Source organism: Liolophura sinensis, chromosome 5 (genome assembly GCF_032854445.1).
Source record: "Liolophura sinensis isolate JHLJ2023 chromosome 5, CUHK_Ljap_v2, whole genome shotgun sequence".
NCBI lineage: Eukaryota > Metazoa > Mollusca > Polyplacophora > Chitonida > Chitonidae > Liolophura > Liolophura sinensis.
In genome coordinates this window covers 8,730,291-8,749,645 of record NC_088299.1, presented here as the reverse complement: position 1 = coordinate 8,749,645, position 19,355 = coordinate 8,730,291, and the positions used below count along the sequence as shown (strand labels likewise).

Genomic DNA, 19,355 nt, shown 5'->3' with positions numbered 1-19,355 from the left:
CAAGATTTGTACATTAATGTAATATTAAACAAAGTACATTTTCATAGATATATATGTCTGGTTAAAAACTTCTGGGTAGAACCTCTGAGTAGAGTTTGGTGGGGAGAAGAGGTAGAGATCGACGAGCGTTGCAGTTGTAACAGAAAATACAACGTTTAAACGTGCTTTTTCCAAAACAATTTATGGGAAAACTGGTAACGTATAACAAGAGAACAGTGGTCAATCCATTTTTTTAAACAGAGTCGCTATACCGCGGAAAAGTTGCCCATATGACCCGTCACAGTTGGCGCTGCAAGCAGAGTGTGTTGAGGCAGATTTAGTGCAACCGTTGGTGCTTTGGAGCGACCCTGTAGTTGTTTCACCGCCCTCCAGTTACCACTTATCAAATAATTTTGGTAAATGTAACGCAGGCAATGAATAATAAATGTCAAATTTCGTTTTGTTTTGTTTCTTTTTTTTTTTTTTTTTTTTTATTTCTAAAAAAAATTTTAAAAAAAGAAACAGTGCCTTTAAACACGAACTATATACAAATAAGGTAAATATTAATTAAACGATTTTGTATGCCCGGCAAGACTGCCAAAAACCGTCAACGAAATAAGCCACTAGCTTGTATACTTACTACCTGTTCTTAAAGGTGTATAAAAGTATAGCAAAGGTAATGGTAAAATACACTCAAAAATTCACAAACACACAATGTTAAACATATTACAGATAAGTTCGATAAATGTTAAATTTACTCTATCCAGGACCATTTCTGTGCAAATATATATATATATACATAAATGTTCTACAAAAATACGTTTTAATGTCATGTTACATGTAGGTTGGTGTTCATCTGTCTGTCAGCTAATCTCTGTGTTGAGGCGTCACCCAGATACCATCTTTGGGGTTTGTCAAGAAGAGGCTTTCGCCGAATCGTAGTGGGAGCTGGAATAAAATAGAAAGACGACACTGTTGTTCTGGGTCCTCATGCATAAAGTCATCGTAGGTCTAAGTTGATTGAAATCACCATGGCAATATAAACAGTGCAACAAAAGTAAGTTCCCCCACCCCCACCCCCGAAAACATTGTTTGATATATCCAGTGATATGTACCAGATTGCAATGAAATTGTGCACACATTACCCCAGTAATCAGGCGGACGCGGTATATTAAGGATTAACGTGCAGGTGCGGTTATGCGCTAATGGGCATGCGCAACCTGAAAGTCGGTCTAAAATTTCATAAAAGGAGTCAACCAGAATTTCATCGCCAATGTTTTATTTCATCACAGAATCCGTGTTACCAGACCTGAAATATTCGTGCGGGTGGGTGTTAAGGACGTGGCACGCACCACAAGAAATTCATGCGGTCAAACATGACCTGCATCATGTCCGAGGTGGTCAATAAAACGCTCTCGGACCTGAATCGCCGACATCAGGAGATCAGGACCTGTCAAGAAAAGGAAGGCTCAGTGCACCCACACAAGACAAGATCGTCGAATCGTAAACGTCCTTCTAAAGAACAGAACGACATCAGGTATAAGGTCTGAGTGTGCCACCCAAAAAAAAAACCAATGCCATTTTTCGACTCTCGTGCGAATTCAACTCGCTCGTCATGTCATTTAACATCCATTCTGAATTTCAGAACCAGAGGTTCGAGATGATCTTAGAGTAGATGCTGGTGTCTGGGCGAGACGGTTGAATGCCCAAACACTCAGGGGACACCTAAAAGCCGTGGGAGTACGTCCCAGACGGCTGGTGGGGAAAGCCTTGTTGCTCCGCCGTCCTAGGATAGCTCGTCTAGTGGGCGACAAATCACGTTCTATGGACTAGACGGCAATGTTACAACGTTCTTTTCACCGACGAAACAGGTGTGTGTCTCCGTCACGTTGACTCTAGGAGACGTGTGTGGCGTCGGCAGGTTGAACAGCATGCAGAGTGCTGCCTGCAGCCAGTAACGGCCTTAGGTGGTGGCAGCATTTTGGTCTAGGCAGGCATCAGTTTGACAGGCAAGACACATCTGCTTCCTACTGAGGAAAATTTGAACGCTGCTGCGTACGTTGCGCAAGTTCTCAGACCGCAGGTTTTGCCATACGTAGCCGCCGTTGGAGATGGATTTGTCTTCATGGACGACAATGCGCGTCCACATCATGCAGGGATTGTGAATGACTCTTTCCAAACTGAAGGCATTGACCGGACCCAGTGGCCCGCGTGTTATACGGATCTCAACCCCATCGAACGTCTTAGGGATCAGCTGAAACAATCAGTCCATCGCCGAGCTGGGATGGAGTCCTCTCTTGACGATGTGAGACGCCTCCTTCAGGATGAGTGGTTAGCGATCCCGCAACGTTGGATCGCACGCCTCATCAACACAGTGCGAGCGAGTTGTCAAAATGTGATACAATCTCATGGCGGCTACCCACGATATTGACAGTTAATGGTCATCGAGTGAAAATGAGCGAATTCTGTGATTTAAAATAAAGAATTGCCGTTGAAAAATCTGGTTGACTCCTTTTTATGAAATTTTTAAAATCGACCGATTTTGAGTTTGCGCATGCCCATTAGCGCACAACTGCACCTGCACGTTAATCCTTGATATACCGCGTCCGCCTGATTACTGGGATAGTGTGGGCACATTTTCATTGCGATCTGGTACATATCACGGGAGATATCAAACAACGTTTAGGGGGGGGGGACTTACTTTTGTGTCACTGTTTATGTTTTTAACATACGTTGCCATGGTAAAATAAAAAAGAACGCTTAGTGCCAACGGCCCCTGTACTGTTCACGACAGAATGAACAATTTCTTGAGAAGTGTTGCTTTAGAATTATGAACACGAAGGAGCTGTGAAGGTCTATATCAAGCATTCTATACAAAGAACCAATGTGATCTGTAATAGGGCTCTTCCAAAAAAAAAATGAATTAGGCAAAATTCAAAAAGAATTAAATGAGATTTACCCTTTGGTCTGAAGTTTTGCATCATGAAAGTGTGTGCGAATTCCTGTTTTGACGCCTATAAAATTTCTCTTGAATTCATTCATGTACAAATTTAACATTTATTTCCTTTTTTCTTTCATGCCTTTCCATGAAACCTACTTTTTGTGTACTGCTTTTTTGTGATTAAGATACCAACGTATGCAGAATTTGTTAACTTAGTTTATTTCTTATAAACTTGCCGTCAATACACCTGGGGTGGACGTCACCTACCGTTTTACTGTTGGGCACAAATCTGTACTTCTGGAAGAGGTACACGAGAGCGATCCTTATCTCCAAGAGAGCGAGTCTCATGCCTATGCAGTTCCTGGGTCCGTGTCCAAACGGGATCCACTGGAGCGGATGGTGGGACGCTCGGTTCTCAGGCGAGAATCTAATCCAGGGTGTGAAGGAAATGTCAAATCAGGCGTGAAAATAGTTGAATATTTTTATCAGTGAACCCAATATACGTTATCCAAACATTAGGGGGTAGAGTAAATGCAGACGGGTATTAGTTATCCGACTAGATAAATTCACTATGTATTTTAGATGTATATCATGGAGGTATACATATAATCATACAAGTTATTTAGATACATATTGCCCAGAGAACAGTCCTGATACGGGAAAGTTCCTCGCAACCACTTATATTACATTTAAATCGTGGAGGTATAACGAATATATGGAGCTAGGATATTGCACACTGAAGTGTAAATAACATGAATATTGCTCCAGAGGAAGGTAGAAATGGTTGCATTATCATTTTCACCTGTCTAGATTAACCGTATTCGTCTGGATTAATCATACTTTTTCAGAATTAAGCGCATCTGTCAGGATTAACCACATTTGTCTGGATTAAGCATACCGGTCTGGATTATCTACACTTATCAGGACTAACCACACCTGTCTTGACCAACTATACTTGTTTGGATTAACTACCTATCTGGATTAATAAACTTCTCAGGATTAACTATAGTTATCTGGATTAACCATACTTACTTGGATTAACTAAAGTTATCTGGATTAACTGTACTTAAATGGATCAACTATTCTTATCTGCGTTAACCATACGTTTACGGATTACCCACACCTCTCCGGATTAACCACACCTGTGCTACACTTATGTGCGTTAACCCTACCTTTCTGGATTAAACGTATCCGGTTCATCCCAGTACTCCGGATCCCGGTGTATATTGTATATGGGGATGGCCACGGGCATGCCGGCTGGGATGTGAAGTCCACGAACAACTGTGTCTCGAGTACACATTCTGTCGACCCTGCGTGAATGAATGAATGAATGATTATGGCTTAACGCCACACTAGCCACATTTCAACCACATCGACCCTGCGTGAAAACAGAGATTAAATGTCAGATGTTGAAATATCAGATATAGCCAATCATGTTTATTGTACCAAAATAATGCTTTTATGAACAGTTGCAGTCAAGTCCACTATGACACCTATGTTTGTATTCGATCTGGGAATTGTCCATAGACAACGAGTTTGAAATTTGAAGTAAATTTGAATATCGACTGTATTCCATGAAAACCTGATGACGGCTTCTCTCTCAAGTGTTACAAGCTGTATTTACTGTTTAATATATATCATTTCTTACATATTCCTCTGGGAACTGATGCTTTAAGTGGTTTTGGAAAAGGCTGTTATCCACTTTATGGTTTATGAGTGCTATATGACTGTCGAAATTGACACTTCATGAGTGTTATATGACTGTTGAAAATGACACTTTATGAGTGTTATATGCCTGTCGAATTTGACACTAGGAGTGCTATATGACTGTCGAAATTGACAATTTATGAGTGCTATATGACTGTCGAATTGGCGCAGTCGGGCGTTGCAGACTGCTATAGACTTAAGGCTATGTGCTCTTGCCAAATAACCTCCCGTTTCGAAATAATCCACCTCCCGTTGGAGCGATGTGAGCTTTATAACAGTATGTTCGCGAGGTGCTACTTTCGTATTCGCATACTAAGTCAAATCTGCTGTCCTTGGATGTCTCGAGTTTGTCAACAGAAAGCCATACTGTTACGAAAGAACACAATCGAAATAGGTGGTACCGGTACGTTAAAGGTGGAGAAAACAGAAAAATTACATAAAGTTCAGATGAAAGAGTGCGAAATGTTAGTTGTAAATATGAAAATAATCTTTGTATGTTGGGCATGTGGAACCACTTTTTGGTATATATGTGGTCTTTGTGTAATAATATAAATGAGGATGTAACACATGTTTAATAATTATAGTTGTACTAGAATTTGGTCTTTACAGCTAGGAAATGTGTTCAGCCTGGATTTTGATCAATCAGTGAGTTTATAGTTTTAATACATTCATAAATATTATCATCATTCAGATTGAATGCATGTTTAGATGTAAGCAACAAATTTACATTCAAATAAATTTATTAGACTTCAACGACCATCCGCAGGTTGCTAGAAGACCTTCCTACATACGGCCGAAGAGGAAGCCTGCATGAGTTGGACTTGAACTCACAGCGACCGCATTGGTGAGAGACTCCTGGGTCATTACGCTTCGCCAGCGCGCTAACCAACTGAGCCACGGAGGCCCCGATTTGAACTTTGGTACAGGATATACAGTTTCGCGACCAGACACCTACCTGGCAGCGGGTGGGTTCATGCGAAGAGTCTCATTTATCACCATGTTCAGGTACGGCATTTCCGGCAGCTCATCGTAATCAGGTACTTTTCCCTGTTCAAAAGATCAAAATGTCAAGCACTCAATCTAATTATGCAGTATTTTTCACGTCAACGGTCAGGCCCAATGGCCGTTTATTCAAAGATGCAACAAATTCTATATTCGGCTCTAACATCAGTATTATTTCTTAGCCTATGTAGTATAACAGTCATGATTTGGCCATAACACCAATTTATCTCGGTACCTGTACCCGATGTAGCATAGTACAAAGTCATAGTCTGGCCATAAATACCAATGTATCTCAATACCCGATGTAGCATAGTACAGTCATAGTCTGGCCATAAACACCAATGTATCTCGTTACCGGTACCCGATGTAGCATAGTACAAAGTCATAGTCTGGCCATAAACACCAATGTGTCTCAATACCCGATGCAGCATTGTGCAAAGTCATGATTTGGCCATAACACCAATGTATCTCAATACATGACTTATTACAATACAAAGCAAATTGTACCGTTACTTTAAATATATTAAAACTAATATCGGATGCTCATGAGATTCTGCCCGGGCTTTGTTCAATTTCCTTCCACCATAATGCTGAACACCGTCGTATAAGTGAAACATTCCTGAGTACGGCATAAAGCTCTGCTCCATGATAGAATATCTACTTTATTCATCGTCGGTTTACAAAACAAATAAACATTAGCCCGCAATGACTACAAGATTTGTCTCACAGTTCCCAATGACTTCAGCATTTTCAGGTTAGACTCTGATGTCTTTTATCTTAGGTCTTGTATCTTACGCCTGCTATCTTGCGTCTGGTATTGTGTGGACTGTATATTACGTCTGGCATCTTGCGTCTAGTATTCACATCTTACGTCTAGTATTTTATGTTTTGTATCTTACGACTGATATCTTACGCCTGGGTAATAGTCGTCGATTTCGTCCACAAGTTTCTGCTGGCACTCTGGATTCATCGTCAAGTGGTACAAGGCATAGGCGATGGTGGCAGCGGATGTGTCGAATCCGGCCACGAAGAAAGTGATACACTGTGCCAGAATCTCGGAATCGCTCAGTCCTACAGCATAAATTTAGGTCAAATCTTCAGAAAAGTTAAGCGGGCACTGTCTCATTGTATATAAATACATGTGATACATATACATATATGCAGTTGCGTCTGCACGGTTTAGTTAATTTATTCAATAGAGAACATTTATATGGGCCTGAATGATTTATTTATTTATTTATTTAGTTATTTGATTGGTGTTACTCAAGAATATTTCACTGATACGAGGGGAGTCAGCATTATCGTGGGAGGAGACCAGGACCAGGAAAACCCACGACCATCCGCAGATTGCTGGAAGACCTTCTCTCGTACGGCCGGAAAGGAAGCCAGCACGAGCTGGACTTGAACTCATATCGACCGCATTGGTAAGCGACTCCGGGAACATTGCGTCGCCTTCGATGTCGGCAGTGAGACCCTAGCTAACGACGTCGGTAGTTAACCACGCACTAGCTGACGATATCACCCATGTATCCAGCGCTAACATGACACATTGAAGGAAAACAAAGAATGATATGCCAAAACAATGAGAAAAAAATTTCTTAATAACTCTTCTATTTTATGCATTTTTTCCGTTAGTAGAATATTTGAAAATGTCATCAATGAACAAACTTTAATGGGATCAGCTTAACTCCACAGTTCGGCCTCTCCTCCCCAAAAAGTGACAGCTATCAGCTTTGATTTCCCCGCAGAAGGCAACTAAATTTCCAGACTGAGCGCTATGACATTAGGAAAGCTATAGCTTTAAACCAGTTTTACGACCCAAGAAGGAAGCTGAGCATCTTTCTCATAGTTTCACATTTAAGGCCGTATCCTAAACTCCATATTAAAGAATAAAAAACAAGCGTTTAACGTATCCTTTAATAAGAAGTTAATCATCGGTGAGAATACAACCTTGCCCCATGCGTTTATCCTTCCAGTTTGATTGTTGCACTTCGCCACCCTTAAGTCCATCGTCATCATGGCTTTGTGTTTCCGCAGACCGTGCTTGATTCTCAGCAGTTATCATCAGTTGCAGAAAGTCATTATATTTCTGTATAATATACAAACTTTGAAATGAATGCTTATATGGCAATCCTCATTCTGTTGTATTGCAGTTTACTAGGACAATTTGCAGGTACAGGCTTCACGAAGGTAAATTGAAAAAGGACCTGGAATTCACCGGTTACATGTGACCATTTGCTAACTACGACACCGCCGGCACTGCTCCAGTATTAATCTCTATGCTGTGCGTCTTTTTTTATTTTGTATACCTGCGTGAACCATGACTCTGTTAATGGACTAAGAATTCAACAGACCTGGGCCCAGTTTCACAAAGATGTCGTACATGTACGATAATCGCACCCATAGGACAATGCTACGGTAACAGTGATGTACAAAATATCGTACGTCCAATGTACGATAAAAAAAATGTCCTACGCGGCTTTGTGAAACCGGGACTAGGTTTCATTACATTGTTGTCCTGTTAGTGATTATTAAATGTTATGGCTACAAATCATCTGAGTAATTCACAGCCAACTGGAATTTTTGCCATAAAGTCTACAGGCCAACTACATCATGTGCCTCCTAGTTTTATCTATATATTTTTCCTCATATTTTTGCGGGTCGAATGGGCTAGATGGTCGACATGCATGCGTTGCTGATGAAAGAAGGCCACTGGTTCGAAACCTTGAGTTGTCTCATCCAGTTTTTTTTAGCTCTATAGAATTGGTGATATAAATGAACTTCCAATGCTGGAGTCCGCTTCGGGAGCGGTAGATCCAGGATCAATCCTTGATCGAGTCACACCTAAGACTTTAAAAGAGGAAGTTGTAACTTCCTCGCTTGGCGTTCAGCATGAAGGGGATAGTGCAACGACTGGTTGACCCGTATCAGTACGATATCTCGGGCGGGGCGGTTTACTTGCCTTCGGTAAGTCGTCTCAGTGAAGCAGCACTAAATAAAAGAGCGGTGGAAATCCGTCCTGCAACAAGGAGGCACATTACACCTACATGCACCCTAAGGATTCCTTCATCGTCATATGACGAAAAATTGTTAAGTACGACGTTAAACCCCAAGCACTCACTCCAATGCTGGAACCCCAACATTGTTTATCTTTACAACCTCATGCATATACATGCACGCCTGGTTGGTATGTTGTTGACGTTTTTGAATTTTAATCAATTACAAACTTTATGAACTGTGTAATACAAACCCCTGGGTTACTTCGCCTTTGTTCAAGAGCCTGGTCGACAATTTTCTTGAAGAAATCTATAGAATCGGTTGGCATGGCGGATATCTTGAGCAGCTTCATGATGGGTAAGACAAAAGGGCAGACAACTGGAAAGAGCAAAGTCCGCAGTATAGGGAACCATATTTCAATCTCTCGAAATAAAAATCTAATTAAACAGTTCGTGTTTTGAACTGTGTACACTTACACGTAGGTGGTCAGTTTATCGGGTGCAGGAAATCGTAATGCTCTGGCACGTTCGGAAACAGTTGCGAATGTTTAAACACTGTCGCTGTAATCCTGTTTAAAACCTTACTTTCCTCAAAGGTTTTGCCTCTTACGTTTATAGTCTGTTTTGAGGCACAAAAGAACGGATACAGACATGGACAGAACCGAACGCCGATTAATACAACTGGCATGAAAACAAGTTTTTTCTTTAAATGTAAACATAAGCAACTGATTAATGCCAAACCACATTGTCGGTTCGGCAAGTTAGCACTGTAGCGGATATAGCATTTGCTATTTCTTGTTTGATTCTCTTTGTGGTTTTCCTCCTGTTAATCCGATCAACCGTGTACTTACATGAGGCCAGTACAAATGGATTAGTCACGGAAACTTTGAAGAATTTCATAGCGTATTTCACGAATGGATCATCATCTGCCTTCTGAGCGTCCAATTTCATACCGAACGAGGTAGCCGCGATTACCTCCATCGTATAGCCAGACGTAAACCTATACAACAGAAAATCTGTTATTTACTGACTTTATTCGAATTAATATCTATGAATCGCTTGTTATTTATTTATTCCTGCGTGCTCTTTGATTTATTTTATTTATTTTTTTTGATTGGTGTTTTACGCCGTACTCGTGTAAGAGTATTTCACTTGTACGACGGTGGCCAACGTTATGGCAGGAGCATGCTCTTTGATGTGAGATATACACATCAGTCTCAATCAGCTTAAACCCTCTATATAGTATAAGTGAAAAATCAAACTGAAACTTTCACTGCGATTACACTGAATAGAAAGCAATGTTTTCCTATATATGTATTGTTAAAACGCAAATGTTAACGGTAAAGTGTGAATTTCCTACGTGTTCAAATGATACAACGTGTAAAATACTGTAATATACAGGTGTCAACATTTTCAAATGTTATCATAGTTCGAAAGTTGTAACATAATGTTAGACTATCATTTATTTTTAGTTTTATTAGTATATAAAATACTACAAGAGAGTAAAACCAGTATCATGATTGGCAAAAAAAAATCGTTACACAAAACCTGCGAAATCCGACCATCCTGGTTGAGGTAGATTAGCAAGGGGCCGGATTTCACCGGCTATACTGGTGACCACTTGCCAGCTATCACAAGGTCATCAATGCTCTGGTTTTATCTTCAGTGCTGAAGCCTTTTATCTTGTCAGTTTACCTCTGTTAGCGTTTTATTTTAACTGCTCATGTAAATGTTTAAATAGTAGCAAATTACATGCGTCCCTTTAAAATCATGGCGTAACTGGAATTAGGTAAAAGAAAAAAAATGCAGAGATGTTAATTGCAACTTGAAGTCACTCGTCTAGAATTAGTCAATATGCAGTGATGTCATCATATTTAATGAACAGTAACCTGAAAACAACGCAAAGGGACAAGCTTTTGGGCATGATTAGTCCATCAACAGAATACTGGTTTGTGCATGAATACAGTACAAAAAGGCTGCGGCATAGAGGGTAAAACCAGCGCAAAGACGACAAAATCATAGTTGGAAAAATTTGTCACAATTAAACGTATAATTGTTTACGTAAATGCTTTAAATATAGCAACTTACATACCCTTTATAGCATCATAGTGTAAAAATAGTTAGGTAACAATAAGTGCATCGATGTCAATTGCAATTTATTAGACATCCCTGATGTAGTAGAATTATTAAATGCACTGTGTTGTCATCACATTTAATAAACAATCACATGAAAACAACGTAAAGAGACCAAGTATCTGTGATAAATAGTCCACCAGCAGAATCCTGCTTTTTGCAGGAATACAATATAGAAGACTATATTGCGTATATAACCCGTGAAATCTTGGCGCTTGTCAGCTTACCTCAGTTTGGGTTTTATTATAGCTGATCATGTCAATGCTTAAAGAGTAACAACATAAACGGCCCTGCCACCGTGACGTAAGCAGAATTTTGTAAAGAATATGCAGAGATGTTATTTGTTATTTATTAGACGTCACTGGTCACACCCCACTGCTCATACCACAAACATTGATGAATCAATCTTGGACGTGGTGATGCATTCAGTTAAGCAACTTTCCACTACAACTGACCCATGACAAAAGTAATTCCCTTTTCCATGGTTACTGAAGCTTCGTTTTCAGGCGACAAAATATTAACTAGGAAATATTAAGGTATGTCCAGGTGTTGTCTCCAAAATATAAATGTATAAATTAGCCCGGAGCTCGATTTAGTGTTTGATGGTCGCATAAAGTGGCAGCCTTTACAGACTTGCAATGAGCTTTATTGACAATGGTGACCAATTTTTAAAAAATAACCGTTATTCTGTGACAGGACGACAAACTTAACCATCAGAGGGATTGAACTCCCGACTTAGGAATAACCCAAGCACACAACTTACTGCTTCACGTCCATAGGCTCATGCTTGTCAGCTTTCTCTTTCAGTGCTTCGACGAATGACTCCGCAGCTTTGCAGATACTATCGGTCATCTGTTGCAATGGGAAATAAATATATCATTTTTATCATTACGGTCTAAAATTTGCAAAACTTTAGTATACATGTTATGAAATAACACATGGGCGCATAAATATACCATTAAAGTGATATAATATCCCAATAATACGTATACGCCGATGGAAAACTATTGAAAAATATATTATTTTATCTATTTATGTTTGTTTTGTTTTTTTTTTTGTTTTTTTCTATTCTTCTTAGATTATTTTGACTGAATAAGAGACAGTCATATGCCTTAATTCTTCAGTGGGTAATATTGTGCTTGTGGCGTGTACGTTGCTTCTTTTAAGCAAATGCAGAAACAGGCGGAATAAACCCGGATTAAGGTAAAGAGGCCTTATTTCACTGGTTACGTGTGAAACCGGTTTGAGGTAAAGAGGCCGGTTTTACCTTCGATGCTGTAATCTTTTGCTTTGTGTCATACACCTAATGTAGCATGCCAGTGATGTGAAACTAGTTATTGCATTTTTATTTGTTTACTTATTTGATTGGTGCTTTACGCCGTACTCAAGAATATGTCACTTATACGAGGGCGGTCACCATTATGGTGGGAGGAAACCGGGCAGAGCCTAGGGGAAGCCCATGGGAGGCTTCCCACGTACGGCCGGAGAGGAAGACAGCATGAGCTGGACATGAACTCATCGCGACTGCGTTGCTCGTTGGCTTCTGGGTCATTGCACCGTGCTGGTGTGCTAACCTCCTCGGCCACAAAGGCCTCTGTTGTATTTTAAGTTTATACCTTTGGGTGATATTCTTATGGCGTTTACTAGCGGGGTGACTACTCATGGTACTCATATTCCAACATGTATTATATTGGTAAAAGTAGTGTTTGTGTTGTATCAAAACGCCAGACTGGTCCAAAAAGCCCGAAGTAGAATTCAAACATTAGAATTTTACTCAATCCCAAAATACGCATATGTATAAATACGCTTTTTTTTGTTGTTTTTTTTTTCTCTGCTTGCTTTGTTTTGCCCCTTTAAAGAGAATGATATACACCACAGACCTTTTTTAGTTTTCCGGAAGTGAAGGCTGGCGTCAGAGAATTCCGGTTATGTTTCCAGTCATCATCAGCAATGATGGTTAGGAACTGCGTGACGGGCGGAACGTCGTGACTGCGCATGCCAAAATCCTGAAACCGATCGAGAGAAACAGTGTGATGTATCTCGATTCAAAAAGTTTTGCAACACTTTTTACTTTTACAGTTTTAAAACGTGCGACACATGAGAGCATATGGTTTTTTTTTTAAGGTAAAGTATTTAGTATCGTTTCAAATGTTAGAGCCAAACGAAAGTGTTCGAATGGTTTATTTCGGTGAATTTGATGATTTAGGCCATGTCACATTTAATACCAATAGCTAAATACCAAACACTTTTAATACCAAAAGTGGAACTAATACAAAACGCACAGTTAAAAAAGGAAAACAAAACCGCCATTCCATTTTACGGCTCCGTAGCATAACCCTCATAACTGTGACCCAGTTAATGGTCTGCGGTTTAGCGATGATTGACATTTGCCATAGACATGTAAAGCGTGTTTTGTCTGCTTGTGTTGAGGGTGTTATCAGGAATCCGGATCTGTTGGTAAAATCTTTCAAAATGCGTTCGTAAATATGCATATAGCATGAGTACATATCACAAAAGTAGGCCCAAATTCTGTGTTTAAGTGGAACAAATGTAAATGCTTTCCCTCAAAAAATGAATCTTTAACAGAAAGTCTGTTGTTTGAGTGATGTTAGAATGTATTCTGTTATTGCAGCAGATTGTTCGGTTAAAGGTAACACACATATTCTGTTAATTCAGCATAAAGATTCTATTCGGCCGTACGTGGGAAGGTCTGACAGCAACCTGCGAATGGTCGTGGATTTCCCCCCGGTTGTGCCCGGTTTCCACCCACCATAATGCTGGCCGCCGTCGTATACGTGAAATATTCTTGAGAACGGCGTAAAATACCAATCAAATAAAATCAAATAAATCAAGATTCTATTAGACTAACCGGATATTGTGCTGAATATGACTGATTATTGTGCTATAACAACAGAATACACTCTCAGACAACAGACTTTTGAGTGAATAGAATACATTGATACTTCTGGCATGCAAAAAGAAAAAAAAAACAACATCAAAAGCAAAAGTCTCATAGCTGAAACCTAGTTGCTATGCATTATAGGGGTTTGCCAGTTTCACAGGAAGGCTGAAATAAGGTGTGTGTGATTTGTTTTGGTACAAAAAGCCATATAGTTACCAGCAACATATTATTGGATCGATTGGACTTGCAACTTATAGAATAAACATGAAGGTTCTATACACCAATGGGGAACCTACTCCCTCGCACAGAATGTATCAGGTCCAAGCTGTGTAGTCATTGTTCATTTCCGAAATTTTGCAAGGGAGATTTGTAAGCAAACTGGTTCGGTCTCAATCTCTTACTGCTTATGGGACCCTGGTGATAAAAAGCGGTTGACGACACTCGCGTGGCCATTTGCGCACTCCGACGTTCGTTCAATCTAGCCAACAGAAACGTTCGTATAACAGCCGTCAACCAAAATAGACGTTCCGGGTCAACTCTTCATTACACATGTATTTTAAAAAAGAATGCAACAAATCACTGGTCAATCCAGCTAGTACCCGAGTCCCAGAAAATGTATACTCCATTTAGTTATTGCTAACATATATAACGTATTTCCTTTCAACTTTCCTTTGATACCGTTAATGGAAACGCTTTTCTCGAGGATTGTTGACTCGGGTCCAAGCCGAATAGAGCTTTCCGACCCATCAATCAAGAACACGCAATTAACCAATCAATGACCAATCGTTGGCAGTATTGTTGCAAATAGGTCAACCGGATGTCCCACACATTGGTTACAAATGTTCAATCTCTCTGTGACGTCACATCACGTGCTTTCACCGGGAATGGAATGTAAAGTAACGCTGTCACGGGAAGGGGTGGCCGGGACATCGGATGTGTTGGATCTATTCATTGACCATTATTCTACTGTAATTCATGAGTTATACGTTACCATGCAGTTTAACCACAAATCGTCATCAAAAGGCAGGAATTAATCATAGACAACATCAAGGCTTATTTCGAATTTAGTTTTAGCGAGAAAGGTCCCGCATGCACTGGCAAAAAAAACTGGAATACAGACACTAGTTAGACACCAGCCCTAACCTGAGACCTCTATCTCTAATTCCAGCCAATCAGAGCCGACTCTGAACACATATGCATTAACACACACATAGATATATGTTGCTCAAAATATCAAAACGTGCATACTTCATCATAATTTTACTCAGAATGGATTAAGCGCACAACCTACCCGATCTATTGGTGAAGCTGTGAAAGTGTTTAACCATGATGTCTTTCAACATGTCAAGATCCCCAACAATCAATATCGGATTACGGCCTTCAAATATCCTGTGAAAGGATTCGAGAAATCAGATTTCAAATGCATTTGACTCAAATAGCTAGTAAATCTACATCGATGAACCGAAATAACCGAGTGAACAAATAAGTGAGTGAGTAAATTTTTTTGAGGAAAAATGAGGAAAATTTAATATTTTTTATTTGTTTATCTGGTTGGTGTGTTACGCCGTACTCAAGAATATTTCATTCATATGTCGGCGATCAACATTGTGGTGGGAGGAAACCCACGACAATCAACAGGTTGCTGTCAGACCTTCGCGCGTACGACTGTAGTGGAAGCCAGCATGAGCAGGACACAGTATAATGTTGCAGCGTCAGGTCTTATCTGCGACCCAAAAAAAAAACCCCATTGAATTAGTAACTCACCCGTACACACGTCCATACTTCTTCACCCATTCGCCCTCCATTTCCACGAATCCCTGTGAAGAATGAACAATTATGTGGTATATCGGTATGTATATATAGGCTATTTCGGTAACATTGCAGCTGACAAGAACATGTATAACATGTTTACTGCTTTATCGTCAGTATATCATGTACCGGTTTTCATTCATGCAGGTACCTGACAAGTCGCCTTCCGTAGTTGGATCACCAAGAGCTGGTTTCGAACTCCTGACATAAATGGCTTATACACGGCTTGACAGTTGTAGCGAGCCTACAACCGTCTGAATCAGCGATTTAAAGCATTTGACCTTTAAACCCGAATCAACCAATCAAACATACAAAAACGTACATGCAGCACAAGCTGTACTTTTCAGTTGAGTCTTATGAGGGATTGTAGGTATATATGGGGTATAAAAAATGGGCCGTACTTTGACACTCAATATCTCCGAAACCCTCTTACGTCAGCTGCTAAAATTTTATACACTCAAAAGCCATTATGTCGTAAGTATACAGACCAAATTTCAATTCCATCCTTTAACATTCCTGTTCATGAGACTAAAATCAAAACAGAGTCAAAAACGCATGTTCCGGACATTTCAAAATGATGTTCTACTTTGTTTTACTTGAAAAGGTGATCAATTGGTCGTCCATCTTCTCGGTAGATGGCGCGCAAACGTTTCTTCCATGAACTGATTGAGTTCCGAATCTCCTTAAGATTAATTTTTTTTCCCAACAGTTCTTGATGCGTGCTTCTAAATCATCCCGAGTGAATTTTTCCGTGCGACCCTCATAAACCTTTTCGCTCAGAGAATTCCACACACATTAGTCCATGGGATTGCAGTCGGGGTCTCTGCGGTGGCCACTCGTCCTTAGTTATGAATGAAGGAGTCACTTCCTCAAGATGCTGGGTACAACCGGCGAAAATCAGGGAGAAGGCCACGATCGAGAAGTTCATGTAATTTTCGGAATTCACCTTAGTCTTTTCAGTATCAATAAACTGTATGCGGGTATTCTCGCGCCAACAAACTCCACCAGAAACCATTAACTTCTTTGTAAACCGACTTGATTAAGCCTTTTAACATGAATGTCCCGCTTTTGTTTGCCATAAACGCGATTGTTTTGTCTATTGCGTGTAATCTCAAATGCAAAGTCTTTTTCATCCGTGAGGCCAATTTTCTTCACCTTCTCCGTCAAAAACTTATCATCAAGGTTTCTGCAGCGCGTTTTTTTTTCTGTCGAACCGTTTCATCCCTTTTTGAAGTCCGTATTCGCTTGTACGATTTTAATCCCAGTTCTTTTGTCATATTTCTCACAGAAGTCCGAGATACTCCAAGGTTACTTGCAATCTGTCTCTAAGATTAGTGCGTGCCCGGGAATGTCTTCCTGGGAACAAAGTGCCTCTTCCACATACTGAAGATTTTCTTCCGAGCAAACAGTTTTTGGTCGTCCACTGCCTGACTTCCTTTCTAGAGAACCTGTCCTTTCTAACTCTCTGATCACATTGTTAACGGAACTTTCATTCCAGTTTTTCACCGGGAATTCTTTCAGAATTTTTGCCCCACTTCAATCCTTCTCAGTGAAACGTTGCCATCAGTTCCTTGTCCGCCGCAGAGAAAACCATCTTGATTCAGCAAAACTTGTGCCTATTTAGCAAAAGGGTTTCTCTGACACTAGAGCCAGACAATTTTTTCCAGACGACACTTGATTGACACGTGTCACACAGGCGCAGCGGCGCTCTACCCATGCGATGCAATGTGAGTCACCGGAACGTGCGTTTTTGAGGCTATGTTTTCATTTTAACCCTGTGTACAGAATACTCAAGCCATGACCTTGAAAATTGGTCAGTATATTAACAAAATCATGCCATTTGAATGTCTAAAGTTTGAAAGAGTGTGAAGAAAAGATAATGGAGCAATGTAGCATCAAAGTACGGCCCATTTTTTATGCCCACCGGATATATATTCCCATACATACTTGTGTGAAGGACCTATCTTCTGTTTAAATGAATGAAAAAACAACAACAAATAATATAACCCGTGTTATATAAGAGAGTTGGGAACAGACCTAAAGAATCATAGACATTTTTTTTCTGATTTGCTTAGTTTATCAATGAAACAATGAAATAATTTTCTTACGAGGCCGTGAGTTGCACCATGTTAAAGTAACCAGAAACATGACGTCCCGTCTCTCGGACCCAATAACATGGCAGCGCGCTCTATTTTCTCATTGTGTGGGATTTTGCTTACTTTGAACTTCGATGTATATTTCGTTTGTGCAGAATCAAAAATACAAAAAGTTAGGGTTATTAAACTTTACGCAGAGTATTTTATCGATGCATATATACATTTAGCCAAGTGTTGTCTTATCTTATAAGATATATCGATACATAAAAATACTGTTAACCTTTTTCACGATCTCTCTGAGATTTCCCATGAGTACCGTTGGTTTGGGCCCGGGCACTCCCATCGTGTTAAAAACACCGAAGTTAGCGGTCGAATACCTGCATCGATAGATAACAAGCAGAGGAAGTCAGCATGAGCTGGACTTGAACTCACAGCGACCGCATTGGCGAGAAGCTCCGGGGTCATTTCGCCGCGCTGGCGTGCAACCTCGTTCCGGCCAGAGAGGTCTCCATTGAGGATTAAAGCAAGTCGATTAAACACCTTGTGATATAAGTAAAATCTGTCTCTATATCTTGCACAGTATTAGAAAATAAATACCCAATTCAATTTAATTCAATTAAGACGTATGTTCCCCTGGTACGTACCTACTATTTATAGTGGCATTAACTGAAAGACACCCGTTAGCCTTACAACGGCTCAACACACATATAGCCTGACCTGCATTACGATCTACAGCTAGGGGGTGTATACGTAAATAACAGCGAGGTCATTTTGTAGACACAGCGTTAACCAGGGTGTGTTAATGGATGCAGCCCTGTACATATATGTTAATGTCTGTGATTCAATGTTTCATAGAGACGCTGTATCTAATAGCAACGTGACTTGTACCATTAAATTAAGCGACCAAATGATGTCTTGCAACATATGTGTGCTTCTTTTAGAGAAAAACGTGATAAGAATCTGACAACGAAAGCTGACTGAACATGTACATGCGCACGTATATGACATATCATGTCTATACGTGCATTATCGCCAATTTTGTGTGTATAGCCTATACGCACACACATACGCATAAACGGCACAACACGCAGTTCACGGATACTTACATGTAGTACAGGAAACATAGAGCCAGGACAATAAGGACCCACACTGGGATATTCACCAGTCCTAGAACATCCATGTTGGCTAGTAGACGTATTCAGGCCGTTTGAGTCTACATAGCAGCGTATCTAGAATCAAGGCCACACACCCTATATACTAAGTCAAGTATATCGGCTATAGGCTGTGTAGGCATGTGTCTGTAGGGGTACGACCATTATCCCAGGAGGACAGTTTCCCAGTAGATCACTATCCCAGGGCCATTATCCCAGTGGTCATTATCCCAGTATGTCAGTATCCCAGTATGTCATTATCCCAGTCAGTTTCCCAGTCTGACATCTTCCCAGTATACCGTTATATAGAGTGAACGCTAGTAAAACATAAAAATTAATTTTATTTCACATTGAAACTTAGTTACAGGAAATGAAGTTTGTTTAAAATCACTCTTTATTTCTGATTTAATTTCATCTGTATATATATATATATATATATATATATATATATATATATATATTATATAATATATATATATATATATGTGTGTGTGTGCATATATATATATAGGTATATTTAGACATTTTATAAAAAACATAAAAATTAATTTTATTTCACATTGAAACATAGTGACAGGAAATGAAGTTTGTTTATTTCTGATTTAATTTCATCTGTATATATATATATATATATATATA

The 19,355-nt window shown here is 39.9% G+C and overlaps 2 protein-coding genes across 2 annotated transcripts; both read right to left on the bottom strand.

Moving 5' to 3' along the window:
* Positions 1-822: 822 nt before the first annotated feature.
* On the bottom strand, positions 823-12,759 carry LOC135466057 (cytochrome P450 3A11-like). The gene is made up of 10 exons (XM_064743467.1): positions 12,639-12,759; positions 11,522-11,610; positions 9,477-9,625; positions 8,880-9,004; positions 7,580-7,718; positions 6,543-6,700; positions 5,583-5,674; positions 4,093-4,230; positions 3,188-3,347; positions 823-927 (listed from the first exon to the last, which is right to left on the bottom strand). Exons 1-10 carry the CDS (start codon positions 12,753-12,755, stop codon positions 847-849), a joined length of 1,248 nt encoding a protein of 415 aa, XP_064599537.1. The 5' UTR covers positions 12,756-12,759; the 3' UTR covers positions 823-846.
* A 2,175-nt stretch (positions 12,760-14,934) lies between these two features.
* On the bottom strand, positions 14,935-18,772 carry LOC135465423 (cytochrome P450 3A9-like). Its single transcript, XM_064742663.1, has 4 exons — positions 18,672-18,772; positions 17,846-17,942; positions 15,425-15,477; positions 14,935-15,049 (listed from the first exon to the last, which is right to left on the bottom strand). The coding sequence occupies exons 1-4, from the start codon at positions 18,743-18,745 to the stop codon at positions 14,935-14,937; spliced, it is 339 nt and encodes a 112-aa protein (XP_064598733.1). The 5' UTR covers positions 18,746-18,772.
* Between the last annotated feature and the right edge of the window lie 583 nt (positions 18,773-19,355).